The sequence below is a fragment of the Schistocerca serialis genome, chromosome 2 (assembly GCF_023864345.2).
Source record: "Schistocerca serialis cubense isolate TAMUIC-IGC-003099 chromosome 2, iqSchSeri2.2, whole genome shotgun sequence".
Classification (NCBI taxonomy): Eukaryota; Metazoa; Arthropoda; class Insecta; order Orthoptera; family Acrididae; genus Schistocerca; species Schistocerca serialis.
In genome coordinates this window covers 96501877-96524064 of record NC_064639.1, presented here as the reverse complement: position 1 = coordinate 96524064, position 22188 = coordinate 96501877, and the positions used below count along the sequence as shown (strand labels likewise).

Here is a 22188-nt window from a genome sequence, read left to right as displayed (position 1 = left end):
CAGTGTTAAAGACTGCGATGGAGCTCCGTATGCCACGGCAAACTGGCTGACACTGACGGCGGCGGTGCACAAATGCTGCGCAGCTAGCGCCATTCGACGGCTAACACCGCGGTTCCTGGTGTGTCCGCTGTGCCGTGCGTGTGATCATTGCTTGTACAGCCCTCTCGCAGTGTCCGGAGCAAGTATGGTGGGTCTGACACACTGGTGTCAATGTGTTCTTTTTTCCATTTCCAGGAGAGTATGTCAGTCCTGGCACACTATGACAGATCAAGCTGACATGCTCCATCTACTCTAATTACACCCCAACTATACAAATAACTTTATTTCTCTCTTTTCTGTCTCTGGGCAACTTTTGGTTCTGATTTTTAGTAATATTCATACATGATGTAGGCGTAAATCTGCCCATTTGTTATTTAGGTCATATTTCATTGTTACTGTTGTTTCAGTGTCTGACAGCAAAAACACAGTTTTGTGTAAAACCATGTTAATTACAAGTTATGTCTGATTAAAAATTTTGCTTTAGTAAATGCAGTGAAAATATTTTGAGCTAACACACAGATTTGGTAAGGATGATTCTACTCATTGTAAAGACTAGTATTCCAACTTTTCATTAACATAGTTAAAATCTTGTGGAAATATTTAACTTACAAGATAATTATCATTAAAGTTCAGAAGTTGCCACATTTTACATTGCAGATTTTGACTGTGCTTCATAGATTTCATCTTTGACTGCTATACTTCTGTTACTCCAATTGTTAAGCATAAGGTGGCTTACTTCATTAACTGATTGAACCATTAGTTATGGATTTTGGTTAATCTACAGTGATGTTCAATATTGCACTGGTACCCACAAATGCATTAGTGCCAATGCAGACGCATAAAATGATGCCAAGTACTTTTTCAAAGTCCTAGATCACTAGACATTTTTCAAACCAAAGTATTATTAATAATTGTAGTCTGTGAGTAGTAAATTGTTTTTCCTATGAAGTTAATGAATTGGTCATCAACAATAGGATCTTGAAGACAATATGTGAAAAGTGAAACCAAAATTGTGGTGGTGTGTACATTTTTGAGCAAACACCATCCTGTACTTATTAACATTTTCAGCTTCATGACTTCCGACTGATGTGCTACTGAAGAGGCAACACAGAAGAGAGTACATAAATCAGGTTGGTGGGCTTACTGTACCTGTGCAATACAGTGTCCCTAGTGTGGGTGACAGAAGCATAGAAAATGCACTGGCTTTGTTTTTTCTACTGTATGTCGGACACCAAAATTGCAGCATTTGCACAGTCCTTGGAGAAAATTGATTTATTTTTTGCAAAATGCTCAGGACAGGATATAAATTCTTGGAGACATAAATACGGAATTAAGACTAAGGGAACCACACAATTTAGTTTTCTTTAAATGCTAAGATAGGCGGACTTGTATTGTATCAATGATAGTTCATAACAGTTTTCCTGTCATCGTGTGTCAATGATGCTTCAGTTAACAGCAGGGTTTTGACTAGGCCTACCTCTCATTGACTCCTGAAATTACATGTTGGGTAGGCTACATACCCCTTGCTCTGAACCAGTTGTCCAATGGGGCTTATCTGGCAATAGATGCAAAACCTGACCCACACTACAATGTGGTCCAGTCCTGATGCAGGTGCCCTTCATCCCATCAAAGGCAGGGACAAATGTGAAAGCAGTCACGTGATCTACCAAGTTATCTGCAACCCCTTTGTGGCGTTCCACATGGTCATGACCGCTAACGAGTTGTGTGTCCCACATGGATGGCCACCGTCAAACAGGCCAAGAGACAGCTGGATCACCTAGTTGCTGAGCATGCCACCCAACATGACATGCTTGAATTCAATGACTGCTTCACTGACTGGATTCTTTCCACCCACACCACCCCCCTGACCTCAATCTCCTCTATCCCCTTCCCTGCTCCCACTCCAGCCCTATACAACCTACTACCCCAACAGTCCGTTTGCAGAATCCTTTTCCGAAACTGAAATCATTATTTAATGTTTAGTTCACTGCAGTAAGTGTGCAACTGTTGCCATTTGTAGGATTCAATTGTTGGATTCTGCTGTGTGGCAATTGTAAAATCACTGTTCCCTATTTTGGACTATGTTTTACAGTACTGAGAAAGTTCTAATCTGTGTTGCTTATTCACTACTTGTATGCTGTAACTTAATTTTAAGAGCAGTAACTGAAATTTGTTTCAAGTCTTTTGGCAGGCTGGCGTACCACTTGTGTCTATTCATAAAGTTGACATTCTGCCTACAAAAAATAAATCTCCAGCAAATAGAATTTAAAGAAACCAGTCACTGAACCTTTACTAACACTTACACACAGGAAAGTTACATGGACGACTACACCCAGATTTTCCAAACGAGTTCGTGAAATAATCACACTGAGTGGCTGTAACAGTAAGATCTGCTTATATTAGTGACTTTTACACAGAAATGTGGAATGGATGAGCGCACTCTATGAACTCTTACATTGAGATATTAAGGTGAAAATAGATAATAATGACTCTACCATGGAGAAGTTACTGTAACGATTACTAGGAGCTAAATTTATTGTTATATGAAGAGAACAATGTTGAAATTAGTGGCAATGACATTATGGGGAAGCAAGATAGATGACTGCGATATAAATAAAATTGGGTGGATTATTTTATTCACACCATGTGCACTGCTGTGGGGATTTACTGAGCCTCTTGAAAACTTCACAGGATAGCACTTTTCATTTTTTAATTGTCAAATTACTCTGGTAACCAAAGCTATTTTCTAGTTCAGAAAATTTGGGGCAAGAAAATTATAGCTACAGTTAAGATGATATAAAGATACTTAGGCCGAAATAATATTTTCTGGGTGATGGAAAGTTTAATTATGAATAACTTTTTAGTTAATGACTTTTCACAAATAATAAAATGTTTACTGAAAGAGTGAAATGAGGGCTTCCAAATAATTTATGTCATTCTGGAAATAAACAATAGCTACCCCATGATATGTTGCTGAGCATATGGCTTCTGAATAAAGTAAATTACAGATTTATCTCAAAAGAGCATGTATAGTGAAAAAGTAACTATACCATTGGCATCAGCAGAACTAAAATGGATGAATAATGATTTTTACTGAAACATCACATAAATAAGATTTTTGGTGCTTTAGAGTAAATGTAGAACAACTACTACTAGCATAATATAAGACAAAAGCTATCTAAGAAGTAGAGCTGTAGCAAATCGTGTTACTTGAACTTGCTAAAGTTTCAAGTTCCTCATCTGTACAGTAGAAGCATGTCTTCTGCTGCCCCCACCTCAAAAAAGTGAGTCTACAGTTCTCAAATCCAAAATGGCGGACATAAATCAATGTTTATGAAGTTACTGTTGATTGCTTTAGCACTGCAGATAAGCTAGCTGGATTATGAAAACCTACCAAATTTACTGAAGCCTTTAACCCAGCAGACAACTGCAAGTTTCTGAGAAGAACACAGTATTTAAAATAATAAAATTCTGTAAAATAATGATAGAGCGCATGTGTACATAGTACACAGATCTACAAAAGCAAACTTAGTGACAGTGGCATACGAGGGCAGCCAAATTAATACGAATTAATACCAAATTGAACAAACCTAGAAGAAACTGTTGTAAATAAGGGTTAATTTTTATAGCCCGTTATATACTCTCAGAGAATGATCAGTCTGAAATAACAAGCAGAGGAGAAGGAAAAAGAACAGAACACATGACAAGTAGGAAGCTGTACATTATTGGCTGAATGTATTATAATTGGCTCATTATAACTTATACACATTGAATCTGTGATGAGATTTCTAGGACAGATGAATTTCAGTATTTCTTCATCCTATCAACATTTGGTATTGCTGGAAGTTATGCTGTCAAAAGAGAGGTTCAGTAACATCTGACTGCAAACCCAAAACTTTATGGAATATTTCCATGCAATAAGAGAGAAATGCAGGTTCAAGTCACGGTCCGGCAGAAATTTTCATGTCACTAATAAGTATTACATCTATTCCTAATACTGCTGATGTCTAACAGCTCACAGTAAGTGAAGAAATTTTGAATAATTGAATATACTATAACAAACATACAACATTCCATGCCCACAGTCAATCACAAAATATTTTAATTTCATACTTTTCACAGCTTTACTTTTGAAGCCATATAAGCAACTCAGTCAAAAAATATTATCCTTGCACTTACAATCATAAGTGGATGGACCAATAAACACTCTTCTCGAAAGTGTTTGCATCCCCCCCCCCTCCAACACACACACACACACACACACACACACACACACACACACACACACACACAGTGCGGAACATCATCAGCAATGATTCTGTAGTTACTTTCTCTGGTTGGGGATGGGAGCTGGGATTGTGAACAATACACTTATATAATACGGAACAATGTCACATTTGTAAGAGACATAACCCTTCTTGCAATAAACAAATTTATTTTACTACAGCAGTTTTTAACATGCCATACAAAAAAAAAAAAAAAAAAAAAAAGAAGCAACATCTCATTCATTACAACAGTTAACTCGAACATACGAGACACGAGATACAAGTGTCATCAACTTCAATAAACATAACAATAGGTTTTCACAGTGGAATGTAAACCATTTCAATTTCTTCATGTTTCTATACTACTATTGATCATGCCATCACATTAATATACAGGGTGAGTGAGGAGGAAAGGTACATGCTTTTACGGGTGATACTACTGGTGATTCTGAATAAAAACCTAACAAACATATGCCCTTTTCTTAACCATTTCTGGGTAACCCAATGAAAACAGCTAGGAGCGAGAAAGGTGCAGGTGACGGTAAATTAAGATACTGTAATGTTATGGTTTGTTTAATTGTATATGTTTCCTCACAGATGATCAAACAGTCCATCGTCAACTTCAATGCATGTTGCTGCTCTTGCAAACAGGTGTTGTGTCGCCGATCGGAGCTCAGTTTTGCAATCCTTTACCTGGGCACAAGCACGTAAAATACAAGTGAGAAGTTCCTCTCTTATGTGCACACTGCGATTGTAGGCGTCGCTCTTCAGCCACCGCCACACACAGTAATCCAATGAGGTGAGATCGGGTGACCTCTGTGGTCAAGCAATGACTCCATGGCAACCGATCCAATGACCAGGATACGTTTTGCTGAGATACAGAATGTGTAGGAGCTCCGTCAAGCTGAAAGTACATACGAGCTCATGTTGCCAAAGGGATATCCTCCACGTATTCTGGTAACACATTTTGAAGATACTCAAGATACCGCGTCCCAGCAAGACTTATGTAAAATAACTGGACCGATGAGTTGGTCATCAATAATACCGCACCACACGTTGACTGAGAGACATCACTGAAAAATTGTTTCCACAGTAGCGTGCACATTTCCATTTGCCTAGACATGAGAGTTGCGCATGTTGATTCTGTTGCAGGTAAATGTTGACTCATCAGTGAACAGAATATGTGGAATTAATTCCTCATTGACAATGATCACTTAACAGAATTCTTGTCGAGAGTCAGCATCTCCTTCATGCAGCTGTTATACACACTGCCCATGAATGGGATACAGACTGTACTCATGTTTGTGGAATATTGTAGAGCTAGTAGTAGCGTTGTGTTACACTACTTGGATAATGTTCTCACCTCCATTAAGAGTTTGTTGTATAGGACATTCAGAGACAACATTTACACTGGTAAGCATACCACCCGCACACAATCTGTGAAACACCCTGCTGTCTGTCACTCTGCGATTCAGATATCGCTGCTGGTATTCTGGCACAGCAGCTCTGAAATTCCCATTGGACAAACCCTAGACCAACACCATGTCAGCATACTCTGCATGTGTGAAGATTCGTGGCATTTTCACTGCACAAAACTGTATTCATTGTTCACATAACAACACTGTAGTACAGTGCACTACTAAAAGCACTGTCAGACTGAGACTTGGTTGGTTCGTGGGATTGAAGGGACCAGACTGCTACAGTCATCCGTCCCTTTTTCCAAAACTTCAACCACCCACACAGAATAAAAACGAACAATGGAGATGACAACAGACGACACAGTACAAGAAAGACTCGGACAGAGACCAGACAAAAGGAATTAAATTCACAAAGAGTCTGACAGTGGTTGGCCGACCATAGAGACAAAAAAGGAAAAGCCTACCACCTAGAAACACACTAAAAGAAATAACCCAGTCTAAAATTGTAGCCCAAAGGCCAGACTCAAAACAAAAAATTACAAACACTCAGATTAAGTGATAAAAGCCCCCTGTCCGAATAAAATGCAAAACTAAGCCTGCCATAGCAGTGTCATCTGTTAAAAGGACAGGGAGCATATCAGGCAGCGCAAACGTCTGCCTGAGCACAGCTAAAAGGGGACAGGCCAACAAAATGTGGACCGCCGTTAAAGTGGATCCGCAGCAACATAGAGGTGGGTCCTCATGGTGCAATAAGTGGCTGTGCGTCATCCGGGTGCGCCCAATGCGCAGCCGGCAGAGGACAACAGACTCCTTCCGAGAGACCCTCAAGGAGGAGCACCACGCACCGGTAGCCTCCTTGATGGCCTGAAGTTTGTTTGGTGAAGGCAGGGTGCGCCATTCTTCACCCCAGGTGCGAAGTACATTCTGCCGCAAAACTGCCCTGAGGTCACTCTCCAAAAGCCCAATCGATAAGTCTGGTGCATTGACAGCCTGTCTGCCCAGCATGTCAACACGTTCATTGCCCGGGATGCCGATATGACCAGGGATCCACACAAAGTCCACAGAGCGGCCGTAATGGGCAAGAGTATGGAGGGTCTCCTGGATAGCCATCACCAGACGAGAGTGAGGGAAACACTGATCGACAGCTCGTAAACTGCTCATGGAGTCGCTACAGATAACGAAGGACTCACCTCAGCACGAGCGGATATACTCTAGAGCACGAGAGATGGCGACCAGCTTAGCAGTGAAAACGCTGCAGCCAGTCGACAATGAGTGTTGTTCGTAATAGTCCCCCAGAGTGAGAGCATAACCGACACGACCAGCAACAATCAAACCGTCAGTGTAGACAATGCCAGAGCCCTGATATGTGGCTAGGATGGAAAGAAAGCGGCGGCGGAAGGCCTCAGGAGGGACCGAGTCCTTCAGGCCCAGTGCCAATTCGAGCCGAAGGCATGGTTGGGGCACACACCATAGGGGTGTACGCTGAGGGGCCCGGAAAAAGAGGTGGAAGAGGGAAACCCCAAGCCCGGAGAGAAGCTCTCTGTCGCGAACTGTGATCGTACAACGCGACTGGGGCCGACGTTCTGGGAGATGGACGACAGACTGAGGGAACAGGAGATCATAATTGGGATGCCCGGGCGAGCTACAAATGTGTGTAGCATTGGCAGCTCGTAAACATTGGCACCGTAACCGCAATGGAGGGACACCTGCCTCCACAAGTATGCTGTTCACAGGGCTGGTCCGGAAAGCTCCAGTGGCAAGTCGGATCCCGCTGTGAAGGAAGGGGTCCAGGACCCATAACGCAAAAGGGGATGCTGAACCATAAGCCAGACTCCCATAATCCAGATGGGACTGAATTTAATGCCTGGTAGAGCCGTAATAGGGTAGACCAGTCAGCTCCCCAGCTGGTGTGGCTCAAGCAATGCAGAGCATTAACATGCCGCCAACACTTCTGTTTAAGCTGCCGAATATGAGGGAGCCAAGTCAACCAGTTACCCACACCCAAAAACCGATGTGTCTCCACCACAGCAAGAGGTTCGCCGTCGAGATAAAGCCGTGGCTCAGGGTGAACAGTGCGTTGCTGGCAGAAATGCATAACGCAGGTCTTGGCAGCCGAAAACTGGAAGCCATGTGCTACAGCCCAGGACTGTGCCTTGCGGATAGCGCCCTGCAGCTGATGTTCAGCAGCTGCAATGCCACTGGAGCTACAGTAGAGAGCCGTCAGCACACAAAGAAGCTGAGACAGACATTCCCACCACTGCAGCAAGCCCATTAATTGCAATTAAAAACAGGAAGACACTTAAGACAGATCCCTGAAATACCCTGTTCTCCTAAACCTAGGAGGGGGGTGGGTGGGGGGGTGGGGGTGAGGGGGGGGGGGGAAATCTATGGTGGGAGGCCCGCAACTTGCACACGGAAGGTACGATGCGACAGAAAATTTTGTATGAAAATCGGCAGCACACCCCGAAGACCCCAACCATGAAGTGTGGAGAGGATATGATGTCGCCATGTCATATCGTATGCCTTCTGCTTGTCAAAAAAGACAGCGACGAGGTGCTGATGGCGGGGAAAGGCCGTACAGATGGCAGACTCCAAGCTCAGCAGATAATCGGGGGCAGAGCAGCCCTTACGGAACCCATCCTGAGACGGAGCCAGAAGGCCCAGAGACTTGAGTACCTTACTCAACTGGCGGCTCACCATATGTTCGAGTAACTTGCAAAGAACGTCGGTGAGGCTAATGGGGCGGTAGCTGACCACCTCCAGTGGGTTCTTGCCAGGTTTCAAAACGGGGATTACGATGCTTTCCCGCTATTGCGACGGGAACGCATCCTCAACCCGTATAAGGTTGTAAAGGTCTAGGAGGCAGCACTGACAGTCCACTGAGAGATGTTTGAGAATCTGACAGTGGACGCGATCTGGCCCGGGAGCCATATCAGGGCAAGCGGCTAGGGCACTTCGGAATTCCCACTCACTGAACGTAACATTGTAGGATTCAGGGTGGCGCGTGTGAAATGAAAGGCTCCGACGTTCCAACCTCTCTTTAATGGAGCAGAAGGCCTGTGGGTAACTCACAGAAGCGGACCTCTGAGCAAAATACTCTGCTAAGCGGTTGGCAATTGTGTTGGGCTCAGTACAAACTGCTCCATTCAGTGAAAGCACAAGCCATAGTCGCCTAATCTTGGCCCAAGCCTGCGATGGAGAGGTACGGAGGCCAATGGTGTAGACATACCGATCCCAGCACTCCTGCTTGTGCTGGTGAATGATGCGGCGGGCCCACGCACGGAACCGTTTAAAGGCGATGAGGTATTCTAATGAGGGATGCCGCTTGTGATGCTGGGGCGCCCGCTTGCGATCTTTAATCGCCTCAGCGATCTCGGGTGACCACCGAGGCACAGTCCGCCACCGAGTGGACCCCGAAGAACAGGGAATGGCAGATTCTGCTGCAATAACGATGTCGGTGGTGACCGAGTGAACCACCGCATCAATGGCGTCAGTGGAAAGAGGCTCAATATTGGCAATGGAGGTGAACAAGTCCCAGTCAGCCTTATTCATAGCCCATCTGCAGGGGCGCCTAGAAGAGAGACGCTGTGGCAGTGACAGAAAGATCGGAAAGTGGTTATTACCGCACAAGTCATCGTGCACACTCCATTGGACAGACGGTAAGAGGCTAGGGCTGCAGATCGAAAGGTCGATGTCTGGGTATGTGCTACGCGCCACACTGAAACGTGTGAAGAGACCATCATTTAAAAGGGAAAGGTTGAGCTGTGCCAATACATGCTCAACGGTGCTGCCTCGGCCTGTTGCCACTGTTCCACCCCACAGAGGGTTATGGGCATTGAAGTCGCCCAGTAACAGAAAAGGTGGTGGCAATTGGGCTATCAGAGCAGCCAGGACATCCTGTGGGACATCACCATCTGGTGGGAGATACAGACTGTAGACATTAACAGCCTGTGTCATCCACACTAACAGTGACAGCTTCTAAAGGTGTTTGTAGAGGGACAGACTCGCTGTGAAGGGAGTGAAGGACATAGGTGCAGACGCCACCGGAGAACCTTTCGTAAGCTGCCTGGTTCCTATAATAACCCTGATAGCCACGGAGGGCAGGGGTGCGCAGCACTGGAAACCAAGTTTCTTGAAGAACAATGCAGAGGAAAGGGTGAAGGCTGAGAAGTTGTTTGAGCTCAGCAAGATGATAGAAAAAACTGCTGCAGTTTCACTGGAGGATGACATTGTCCATGGCTGAGAAAGGGAAGGGACTGGGGAGGCAGATTACGCCGCTGATTCACCTGCTGTCACTGATTGAGCACCTGAGCAAGTGCTATCCATTGTGTCTAAGGGACCCGCGAGATCTAGGTCCTCCACGGACGCCAGGATCTCCACCTCATCCTCAGACGCAGAGCTTTATGGTTGCAGTGGGAAGGGGGCGGGGAGGGTGCCACCGCAAGTTCCTTGGTCTTAGGAGGGGTCTTTTTCTTGGACTTCTCTCGCTGCTCTTTGGGTTTCACTGGCTGGCAGGGCTTCACCGATTTAGTCTCCGGGACAGAGGAGGATCGCGAAGCCCTACGACCAGCTGCCTGTGGGCACTTATGCCACTGCCGGGCGTCATCCTTCCCGTTTGTGGAAACCTGGGAAGGGAGGGACACAAGGGACCTCTTGCGAGCGAGAGGAGCCGAAGAAGTTAGATGCTTCTATGCTTCTCCGGCTTAGAAGCGAGAAAGGAGGTCCCCGATGGGTTGGGGAGGTGTTGCTCCCGAAGTAGGCGGTGCAGGAGACAGGGTGGGTAGTGCCCCCCCATGTGCAAGGGGGCATGTGGAGTTGTATGGCTCAGTGATTTGGTTGGAATTTGCTGAACTGATGGGGCTAACACGGTTGTTGTAGCAGCGACATATGAAGATGTCATTTGAACAGGATGTAGTCGGTCATATTTCCTCTTAGCCTCAGTATAGGTCAGTCAGTCCAGGGTCTTATATTCCATGATTTTTTGCTCTTTCGGTAAGATCCTGCATTCTGGCAAGCAAGGTGAATGATGCTCTCCGTAGTTGACACAGATGGGAGGCGGGGCACATGGAGTATCAGGATGTGATGGGCATCCACAATCTCGACATTTGAGACGAGAAGTACAGCGGGAAGACATATGACCGAACTTCTAGCACTTAAAGCACCGCATTGGGGGAGGGATATAGGGCCTTGTATCAATTGGTAGACCATCACCTTGTCGTTCTCGGGCAGTGTCTCACCCTCGAAGGCCAAGTTGAAGGCACCAGTAGCAACCTGATTACCCCTCGGACCCCTTTGATATGCCGGATGAAACGTACAGCTTGCTGCTCTAAATTGGCGCGCAGCTCATCAGCAGAGTGCAAAAGAAGGTCTCTGTGAAATATGATACCCTGGACCAGATTTACGCTGTTATGGGGCCTAATGGTTACAGAAACATCCCCCAGCTTGTCACAAGCGATTAACTCCCGTGACTGGGCAGAGGATGCTGTTTTGATTAAGACTGACCCAGATCTCATTAAGGACAAGCCCTCCACCTCCCAGAACTTGTCCTCTAAATGCTCAACTAAAAACTGAGGCTTCATCATCATGAAAGATTCTCCATCAGCTCTCTAACATATAAGATACCAAGGCAAATAAGATCCGCTGCCATCCTTAGCCTGATGTTCCTCCCATGGTGTCACAAGGGAGGGGAACGATTTGAGGTTGTACTTCTGTGCGTTGAATTTAGCTCATAATCACTCAGAGACTGCTGGTGTTTCACCACCAGCAAGAGACGACTGACTACCCTACATCGCATGTCATCCGCCCTGAAGCCACCCATTCTGACCAGGGGGCCTCCCCATGGGTGCCACCCAACCGCAGCAAAGGCCACCCGGCAGGATGGCCATTGCCGGGAGTCCCAATGCCCCAGAGGGATGGGCATCTATGCCTTGGCATACGTGGGGAGTTAACGGAGCAGGCATCAGCAGAGCGATCCTTGTGTTGTCAGGGGGCTAGAACCAGCAGGGTACATGACGGCCCCACCACAACGAACTGGCTACTGGATATTAAGTGCAAAGACGTGCATGGTCACTGTCTCTGCAAAAAGCAACACTGCACAGTGCATAGTGGTAATCGCACCCAGGGACGTATCCTCGCCCAAGAGATGGAAAACGAGCGGGACAGCATTGTGACGATGAGAAAGCTGACTAAAGTTATCAATGCACGATGGATACAATGCACCACGTAAGGCGCCCTTCCCCAATTGGCTCACTCTTCGGAAGAATTTGGAAAGATGGAGGTCAAACCCGAGAGGGGACCATCACATAAGGCCGAAACTTTTGAGACTCCTTTTAGTCGCCTCTTACGACAGGCAGGACTACCACGGGCCTCTTGTTACCCCCGAACCCGCAGTGGGGGACTGAGACTTGAGGTAAACAATTGCACCATGTGCAAGTGAACTGCGTACCGACACGGTTAGTAAGGACGATGCTACATGTTTCCGTTCCTATTTGTTTTCATTAGTTTACCCGGAAATGGTAAAGAAAAGGGATATGTTTATTAGGAGTTCTTTGTTCAGAATCACCACTAGTAGCACCTCTCAAAGCATGTATCTTTCCTCCTGACACACCCTGTATATTACAGATAAAATTAATATTTGGCACAGATGGTAAAATATGAAATAAAGATATTGGGTATTGGCCACGGCCTATCCTTAGTAACCATCCCAGAACATATGGGGTGGTGGCAGAGAACATTTGGTTGTGCAATTCTGTAGTCATGTGCTGGTGTGGTACTGGATTTGCGGTGTGTTTCTGAAAATAAATCAAAGGTATGTTGAATGAATTACTGAACATCTTTTGATTGAATCTGGCAATAATGGAAAGAACAAACATAAGTAGAATAACATCAATAATGTTAAATTAGAAAAGAACTAAGAATGTACAGATCAGTAATATGAATTTTGTATTTAGCGTACACCACTGCTTCGTCAATGAGGTGCAAATCAATTTCAAATGAAGTACCTAGGAGTAAAAACTCCTACATTTGTGCAAATATTAAGTTGTCAACTGGTGAAACACATAATAAGCTAATCTGATCAGGTATTGCATTCACATTGTAAGTGGGCAGCTGGAGACAGTGATGTTAGTGTTTACAGACGGTCATTTTGTAGGTGCATCTTCAAGGCATTAAGCATTCTAAAAGCATCTTCACAATATATGCACTTATTAATGAGGCTAGACATACATATAGCATCACAATTTCAAACAAATAATACTTTCTTCCACTCATTCATCATATTCTGTACATCCAATTAAGAAAGTGAACCTACGGGGCTACGGAACAAAAGATAACCAAACACAGCTTAAGCCGTACACTACATTAACAATAAACTATAACAATAATGCTTAATGCTAGTTCTGTTTATGCCAGTTAAATGTGTTCTAGTGAATTAGAAAGAAAGCTGCAGCTGCTACAGGTATATTAGGCAGCTGCAGGCTGTGTTATTGGGAACAACCTATTTACTTGGTTGATCAAGTATTTTTCAAACAGAAACCTAAATTTGTAATTACAAAGGAAAGTTTACAACACACTTTGCCATCCAGCTAAAGGAGGATTCAAATCCTTGAACTAAGATAATCAGGGAAAGGAGTTACTAATGAAGTATGTTTTAAATTTTCTTTTGATTTGGCTGAGATAATCACTTACTTGTTGTATGTTAAATGGGAGCTTTTCAAATGTCTTCACACCATACTACATAACTTTGTTAGATCCTAGGTAAGGATTCAAAGTTTACACGAAAGTCATATTTCTGTCTTGTATTGAGAGTGCAGATCATAGTTCAATTTGAACTGGTTTTTCACAAATACACTACACCTTAACTAAAATAACTCTGTGGTCATGGCAGTGGCTAGGAGTCAGCCAACTGCACTTCTTTCTTGGAACTATGTGCCTGCCATAATCACTAATTTTATTAGGCACCACACAACTTTCTCTGGCACACTAGTATGCACGGGAAGGGAAGAATTAACTGCTTCTCTAACCACCACTGCCGCTAACATACTTCCCACTGCCACTGACGACGACAACAATAAAAATAATCTGCATGTACAGTTGGTTGGTTGGTTTGAAAGGGGGGGTCATCTGTCCTTCGTTCCGATTAAAATAATTCCACAAGGGTGGCAGTAAAATAATCGACATATACAAAACACAGCTCTGCTGGATAAAAGGAGAAAACCACAAGAATGAAAGGACATAAAAACACTTAAATGGACAAAATCGGAGAGAAAAAATACAGAGGCACAAGAAACATGTAGAAGAGATGAAAACAAGAGAGCAGGTTACCATGCCTGATGCCTGGCTGATCATGAGAATAAAAAGTAGAAGGCAGCAACACTGCAACACATTAAAACCTCCATCCTAAAAGCACTAGTGTGAAGGACACAGAGGGACAAAGGACATGGGCCAAAACTTAGATCAAATGATAAAACCCACCCTCATGAATAAAAAGTAAAACTAAAGCTGCTGTTGAGGCATTCTCACCCAACATTGAAGGTAGGGTGCTGAGAAAGTTAAGAGTCCACCGCAGAGCAGCTAAAAGTGAGCAGTCCTGCAAGAGGTGGACAACTGTCATTGGTGAGCCACAATGACGCCGAGGGCGATCCTCATGACGAAGGTGGTAACCATGTGTTAGCCATGTATGGCCAATGCGGAGACGGCTGATGACAACTGTTTCACTGTGAGACGACCGCATGGAAGATTTCCTCACATTCACAGTCTCCTTAATGACACGCAGTTTGTTGTTCATACCGTTATGCCATTCTGCCTCCCAAAGCCGAAAAACCCTGCACCGTAAGACAGAACGCAGGTAAGTTTCAAACATGCCCATCTCCAGAAGCAGATTCCGTGTAGCCTGTTTGGCCAGAATGTTGGCAAGTTCATTGCCTGGGATTCTGACGTGTCCTGAGGTCAACACAAACACCACTTATCAACGGGACCGTTCCTGGGGCATAGATGGATTCCTGGATGGATGCTACCAAAGGATAGCACTGGTTGACAGGTTGTAGGCTGCTCAAGGAGTCAGTACACAGGATAAATGACTCCCCAGGGCATGAACGGATGTGCTCAAGAACACAAGATACAGCCACCAGCTCGTCAGTGAAAACACTGCAGCCATCGGACAAGAAATGTTGTTCAATATGTCCTCCATGGAAATATGTGAATCCAATGTGCTCATCAGCCATCGAGCCGTCAGTGTAAACTACTTCATGGCCTTGGTACATGTCAAGCATTGAGAGGAAGTGGCAGCGGCGAGCTGCAGGGTTAACTGAGTCCTTAGGACTATGTGAAAGGTCCAGGTGAAGCCATGGCCTATGTGTACACCATGGAGGTGTATGCGGATGGACCTCAAGTATAGCTGGTAAAGGCAAGAACTGCAGAGCGGAAACAAGGAATCAGACACAAACTGCAATTGGAAGCCCTGACCTCGGCTGCTGATGCAGGAGATGAACTGCCGTTGGTGGGTAAATAAGACAGTAATTCAGATGTGCAACTACGAAAGTGTGCAACGTAACTGGCCAGCAGTTGTGCACATCTAACCTGCAATGGAAGGACTCTGGCCTCCACCAGGATGCTGGTCACCAGACTCGTCCTAAAAGCTCCTGTCACTAGGTGAATGTCACAGTGGTCTCTGGATGTATGTTTTGCTCATTCTAAGCATGTGGAATGTTGTATACAGCCAACAACCCTGCACCCCCATAGTTTGTTTGTCAGCCACCAAGTTATTTTAATCAAAATTTATAATAAATAATAATCATTTATCACTAAATCTGCCAAATGTTCATGAAAGTTTTCAACAATTGCCACAATAGTTTTATTATTTTCCTACTAAAATAATCTGACAGGAACCAAAACAGTTTTAAAACTTTATGGTCTATCCATTATAGATATGGGACACTTACTGTCATGAATAAAGGTTCCAGAAATTACTGCTATCAGCTGCCTTTTGTATTATTTTTCAATATTTATTTAACATGGCCAGCTTTGAATCACTGTCATCAGATGGTACATATTATTGTATGCTCGCAGCATTTTTGGAGTTGGGCAGCTGTGCTGTGGCCAAACATGAACTGTACTTCTCAGCACATTCAGTGCACACATGTTTTCTCACATCTTGCCATAGCTACTAGGCCACAAACAGAACTGACAGCATACTTATATTCACTCTGTCCCACAGCATTTTCTTTTCAAGGAGTGCAGCTAAGATCTAAAAATTGTCCATCTTAACACTGAAGTTCTTATACTTACATCCCAAATCATTTAATCCCTAATGGTAAAAAGAGTAAATTTAGTAGACATTGATTTGATATTCTAAATTTCTTAATGTCAGCCGAGGCATTCTTATAAACCCCCACCTGCTTTTTCAGCATCTTGTTTTGCAAATGCAAATTTCCCATAGTATCTCCTGTTTTTCTTTCCTGCACGTCTCCTTCTGCTTCAATATTTCAGTAACTGAGAATAAAGTTCAAGAACTCAATCTAAATGAGAGTAATCTCTGAAGAAGCCTACTAACCGTGATTACAGCAGTAATGATTTGCCTACAGCACACCTAAGAAACTAAATTTGCTGTTTATAACGCTCATCAGTACAACACTGCACCTTGGATACGTACATCACAGTATTAAATAAATCATATACATTTATATACTATGGGGAAATACGATATTTTCACTGCAATCATTTTAACTGTTCAACTTACTTGCCTCCCAGAATGTGAATGTATATTACGTTCCCTATTTTATCTCCAACAATTCTACAACAATTTTGCAATCCGACTTTCGTGTCTAACAAATCATAGTACCGCGAAGCATATGGCTGAATGGCCGAGTTTTTACTACTGTTCTCTGTACTGTAGCATCACAATCCTGAAGGAAACAATGACAAACAGTCAAACACACACCTTCCCGCCCGCAAAAAATTTCGTCGAAGTGATAGCAGACTATCGTAATCTTCGACCATAGATACCAATATCGATTACATCCCATATTGGTATCTATGGTCGAAGATCGTAATAGTAACAACGCCATCAACTGAATGTTGTAACTTCTGTGAACTGCCTCAGTTCCCGTGTTTCGCTGTCGCCAAAGTCATGTTGTTTTGGTTCGTAAATCTCATATTTTATGGATAAAAATTTTAATAAATGAAGACTTTCCTGCTCGCGATTGAAAACAAGTATTGTGCACGTTGTATTATCAGCGTTATTATTTTTGTGTTTTAAGATTTTTCAATGTGCGGTAATTTTAGATAAAAACTATGATTTTAAGTACAAAATGCCATAATTTTGTCTTCTGAGGTTGGCAACACTGTTATGCAGTACAGTACCACAGTAGGCTGATTTCGTCTGCTATTTGCGTGTGCGAAAATGTTTAGTATTTCAATCGGTTATAGAAGGCACGTGAATCGTGGTGCTGGATGTGAAACTCAGTGAAATTGAATGTGTGGAGTTAGTGTGTGCTTCACTATATCGTATAATTATGGCGAGTTTTGATATTTCCGTTTTGTACTCTGATGTGTATGGTGTTACGTCTGAAATTTCAGTTGGTACAGATGATTCCGATGATTCGGAAGGTAATTCAGATAGAGACAGTGATTCGCTAGGGTCCGAAAAAAATTTTAATTTCAATGGGTGTGGTGCGATGATAGGCAGGAATGTGGCACATAGTGCCGACGCTACATTAGTGACAATGGACACCACATCCCGTGAGTTTGACAGTCACTGGAGAAGAGAAATAATAAGAACTGAAGAATCTGGAAACGTGAGGAAGTATATCAGAAGTCAGTCTCTATCGACATTTCAACAAGTGAAGTATACTGCTGGTGAAATTCGGTGCATCAGAGACCGCTTGTTGTTAGCACATAAGAGCTCGCGTTCTGGTTCCCTGAGAAACTTCACTCGTATGCAGAAATTGACACTGACGTCGTTGGCATTAGTAGACTTCACGAGCTTCTGTTCTATGTCGATCATGGCACCCTTTTTCCCTAAAGAGGTTTGTTTAGATTCTTTGAAAAATGTTAGCAGCTATTGCGATGTAGTATAAGTAAGCATGCTACACAAATATTCAAGTATATGTCGTTTTGCTGATAATAATTTAATGCTAGGCTGGTTTGTTGGAATTTTTCATTTATGAAACAATAATTTGTGCATATTGTAACAACTGATTGACCCAAGTATGGTATAAAATAAATAACATGAAACATGCTGAAAGGTGATGTTGTGTCATGTGACTTCTTTGAGCACTGATAACATACTTAAAACTATAGTGATTGGCATGCATGCTTTGCTAAGTAGTTTGTTATCTCTTAATTTTTTCACCCTGTATCACAATTTGTGAAATAACACTGATCTCACAAACAATGTGAATCACAAGAGGTTATTATAGAATTTGAAAATCTAATTGTCAGACAAATAGGACATTTATGGTAAATGGATTAATAAAACTGGTAACCTTATATACAGAAGAGTAATGTGTAGAGAGGAGCCCTAACTGTAGAGGTAGGCTATGCCTTGTATAGTATGTTTTATGGCACCTGGACTCCTTCATAGATTTGTGCACTTGCCAGATGAATAGTAGTGCAGCTTAAGAATTTCCTAATGTTATAATAACCGTACAATGAGTACTCTTATTCAAATAACCTATGAGAACGCAACTAAGTGAAGTTGGCAACTGCCGACATTTTGACTGGTGCACACCGTGTCATTTTCAAGGCAAAAGAACATGTCAACATCACCATTCCCTTAAGTTATTGAACATTATATACGCTAGGTAAAACTCAGGTCTCATGTGAGTTTTTTTTACCTTCTGCAGAGTGTTTTTGTGCTGTCTGTATGTGACAAGACACCTAAATGTGGGACCAGGATTCAAACCCAGACATCAGTGCCATACAAATTACACCTCAGCTCAAAGCATCAACTTACTAGGGATTTGCAACTTTCCTTTCAAGATCTGCAAAGTTCTTTTCCTTATTCTCTACACTTGAGCAACAACTTTGAAGCTGAGGGCAAGGCACTCACCTGCTGTGCCTGTTTCCTGAAACTGTTTATCTCATAGCAGTGTAGGAGAGCTATTGAAGTGTTCGGGAGATCATATGACCAATTAAAGCAATGAAGGGTGTTTGGATGGGGTAGTTAGTTGCCCTCTATCTGAAAAAGGCACAGATCCTAGTTTAGCACACAGCTTTAATTTGTCAAATATAGTGAAATGAAATTGACTGGATTGAGGTATTTTTTGGTAGGGAGAGCAGCATGTTATTTTGGCTAGATACTGATCAACATACATAGACATGATGTAGGGTGTGAGCCAGGGAATTATGTTGGGATCCTTATTGTGTGTGTGATATATATTAATCAACTGTCATACAATATATTAGTAACCCATACTTTTTGCAGATGATGCTTTAGATGTTCAGGAATGTAGAATTTTGCACTTCACAAAATGAAAGACATAGGAGCACCTGGGATGTAGGGGTGAATTGTCGTCCAGCTATTGTACGAACGACTACTTGTTGTCAGTGTGATGACAGGTGTGACAGGTTTTTCTGTAGTTCTCTGGCATCTTTGCATTGTCTCTTCAGTTCAGGATGACCGAGGCTCAGGTGAGCCTACACCCAGTCGAACTGAAGAGAGAATGCCAAGATGCTAGAGGACTACAGAACAACCAGTCACACTGACACAACGACAGGTCATCCGCACAAGAGCTGGATGACAAGTCAAATTCAAGCACCCCTACATCCCAGATGCTCTGCACTTTAAGGGGGAGCCATGTGGGAACAAGAGACCAACCTGTGAGTTGCATTGTTTATTCCTTGGAAGAGTAACTGATTTTGAGAGTTAGATGTTTATTCTTTGTTTTTCTTTAGAGCTGTTGCTAACTAAATAATTTCTCAAAGTGGTTTTGGTTTCTGATATACACTACAGTAGGAGTTACAGTTGGGATCATTCAACTCAAACAAATGCCAACATGGGGGGATGAGCGGAATGATCACATAGGCTCAATTGTAGATGAAGCAAGAGGCGTTAAAAGTTAAGAGCTAGACCACCTTGCATCTTGCGTAGTTCATGTACCAGATATATGGATAATATGCATCAAAATATTCTTTGGAGACTCATGATTATCTTACATAAATTTCCTGAATTTACCTTGCAGTTTTAGTTTTATGATGAAAGTGCTTTAAATATAGGCAAGCACGTTCAAATATTGCATGAATATAAATATTAGGCTATGCTACAGTTCTTTCTGTTAAGATTTTTTTATACTCTCTCTCTCCCCCTTTTTTTTTTGGGGGGGGGGGGGGGAGGAGGGAGTGCAAGTGGCAAATTTCAGTTCATGGTTAGGATACTAGGAAAATGCATTCAGACTACATATTAGATTGCTTGAAAAATGCTTGTGTGTTTCATATCAAAATACTGTTGAAGTGTGTGGGACTCATTCCAAAGAAGAGTAACAGGTGGTACTGAATCTTTGAAAACCTACTCACAAAGTATGAAGACCCCTGCATTGAGGGAGGAACTTAGGAAATAACTGCCACCTCCTACATATTGCTCCTATGGAGCAATATGTAGTAGGCTATGTGATTTCATACATGCACGATGACCGTCACAGTAGGACCCATTGCACCTTTTGTTTTAAGAGAATGATAGTTTTAAATGTGTTTCTTAGTGTTAAGTGAAACTGATGGTTGTAGTACTACTTGTTGGCTTTGATGCATGACCTTCATTTCAAGCTCGTTCTATGTGGTGATCACGAAGTCAGTTGTTACATACATGAACAGACACAAATAACATGAAAAATATTTACGTGCAGAAAAAACACGAAACTAATTCAACTGCTATCTGAATTAGGGGGTTTTGTCTGGGGGCAACTAAATATGCAACAATCCTACTAACACAAAACTCAAGTAAACAAAATCCTCAAGAGAGGGGGGGGGGGGGGGGGGACTGGTAACAGAAATTTCAATGAAGCTCAAACAAAATTCATGATAGCTCAAAACCCCACACAACTTGATGAGTCCAGTATTTAACCCAGCACTTGGCCCATCAGCTCAAATGACGTTTGCAGTACCGCAAAACCAAAACTCGCTCATGTAACAAATATGAAAAGCCTAACCTCACCAATGTGAGTGAAACAAACTTCACGAATATATACCAACCACAATCCAACATACTTCCCTCCCTCCCCTCCACACAGAGGGTGGGACTGACATCATTTTTGCAACTACATGCACCCATGGGACCACGGGGTTTGCAGCCCTCCTTCCTGTCCGTACTGCAACTCTATCCTTCTAGTATCTTTTTTTTGCCTCTCTGCCTCTGCTTCTGCCTTTCCGTTGGATAGTCTTCTTAGTACGAGTTCTGGTTTGTGATTTTGAGCATTCACTTTCTTCCCATCCAGCATTGTGTAACTTCATTTTTAGCTATGGTCCACTTGTTGGGTGTGACTTGGTACTTATCAAAATTTTACACAAGTGCATATTCTGCAGGGAAGGTCAGACAGTGTGGTGTATATACCACCTCTTTTGCCTTCTTTCTTTGGACCATTCCTTTCTTGCAAAGGTACTACACCCAAAACTCAGCATGGTAGCCTAATGGTCCCAGCAGTCTTGTCAGATGGAAAAGAATATTATAAGGCAGAGAGATATGACCAACGACATTCTCTTCCCTGTGTACAATGTTGGACATTTCTGAGAGCAAAATATTTCACCCAGTACTTGTTCTGTATACAGAGTGATGGGGTTACTTTTACTGCAACAAAACCGTTATTTGTTGTTGCAAACATTGAAGACAGATTTGGGGAAGTTCAGTCTCTGAGGAAAACATGAAATGGTTCGTATTTAAGTATAACTTCCTCTGCTGCACAATCTACAGCTCTTCAGGCATATGATTGTGTACATGTCATACCTGAAGCCATTGCCCCCACACAAAACTTCTGACTTCTTATTCTCCAAATGGATGAGAAACTATGGCCTAATCCCAGTGGTGAGATGTACATTTTATCAAACATATACAAAAATCACTCAGGAATAACCATAAGGATACATGTGCCTCTCTGTTGGCTTTCTAAGGGAATATTCTCCCAGAGAAGGTTAAGGTCATGCTCTACATCCCCCTACGCCCCCCCCCCCCTCCCCAGGGGGTCCACAACTCTTTTGTGGATACGTGCGTAGCGAGCACGGGACCCCGAGCTAATGTGGCCCTCCTTCCTTTCCGGGCTGCGTACCTTCCTTTTCCACATCCTTCCCTGTCCCCTATCTTGGCCCACCCTCCCCTCACCTCTGGCTCTTTCCTTCTCTTTCTCCCCCTCTGGGAGTATGGTTTGTGCCTACGTCTGGAGACGGACGCTCATAAATGTCACACATTCTTCGCCTTCTCTGCTTGTATGTCTTCATCCTTCCTTTGTCCACGCATTTTTGTGCGTAGCTGGTGGCGGGCTAAC

The 22188-nt window shown here is 43.3% G+C and overlaps 1 protein-coding gene across 1 annotated transcript in view; it reads left to right on the top strand.

Annotated features, from left to right (window-relative positions):
- Positions 1-17077: 17077 nt before the first annotated feature.
- Positions 17078-22188, top strand: part of LOC126456776 (MFS-type transporter SLC18B1-like) — a 312767-nt gene continuing 307656 nt past the window's right edge. Inside the window, exon 1 of the mRNA XM_050092546.1 lies at positions 17078-17745. Within this exon, the coding sequence (XP_049948503.1) occupies positions 17233-17745 (513 nt within the window). The 5' untranslated portion in view covers positions 17078-17232. The remainder of the gene's footprint in view (positions 17746-22188) is intronic.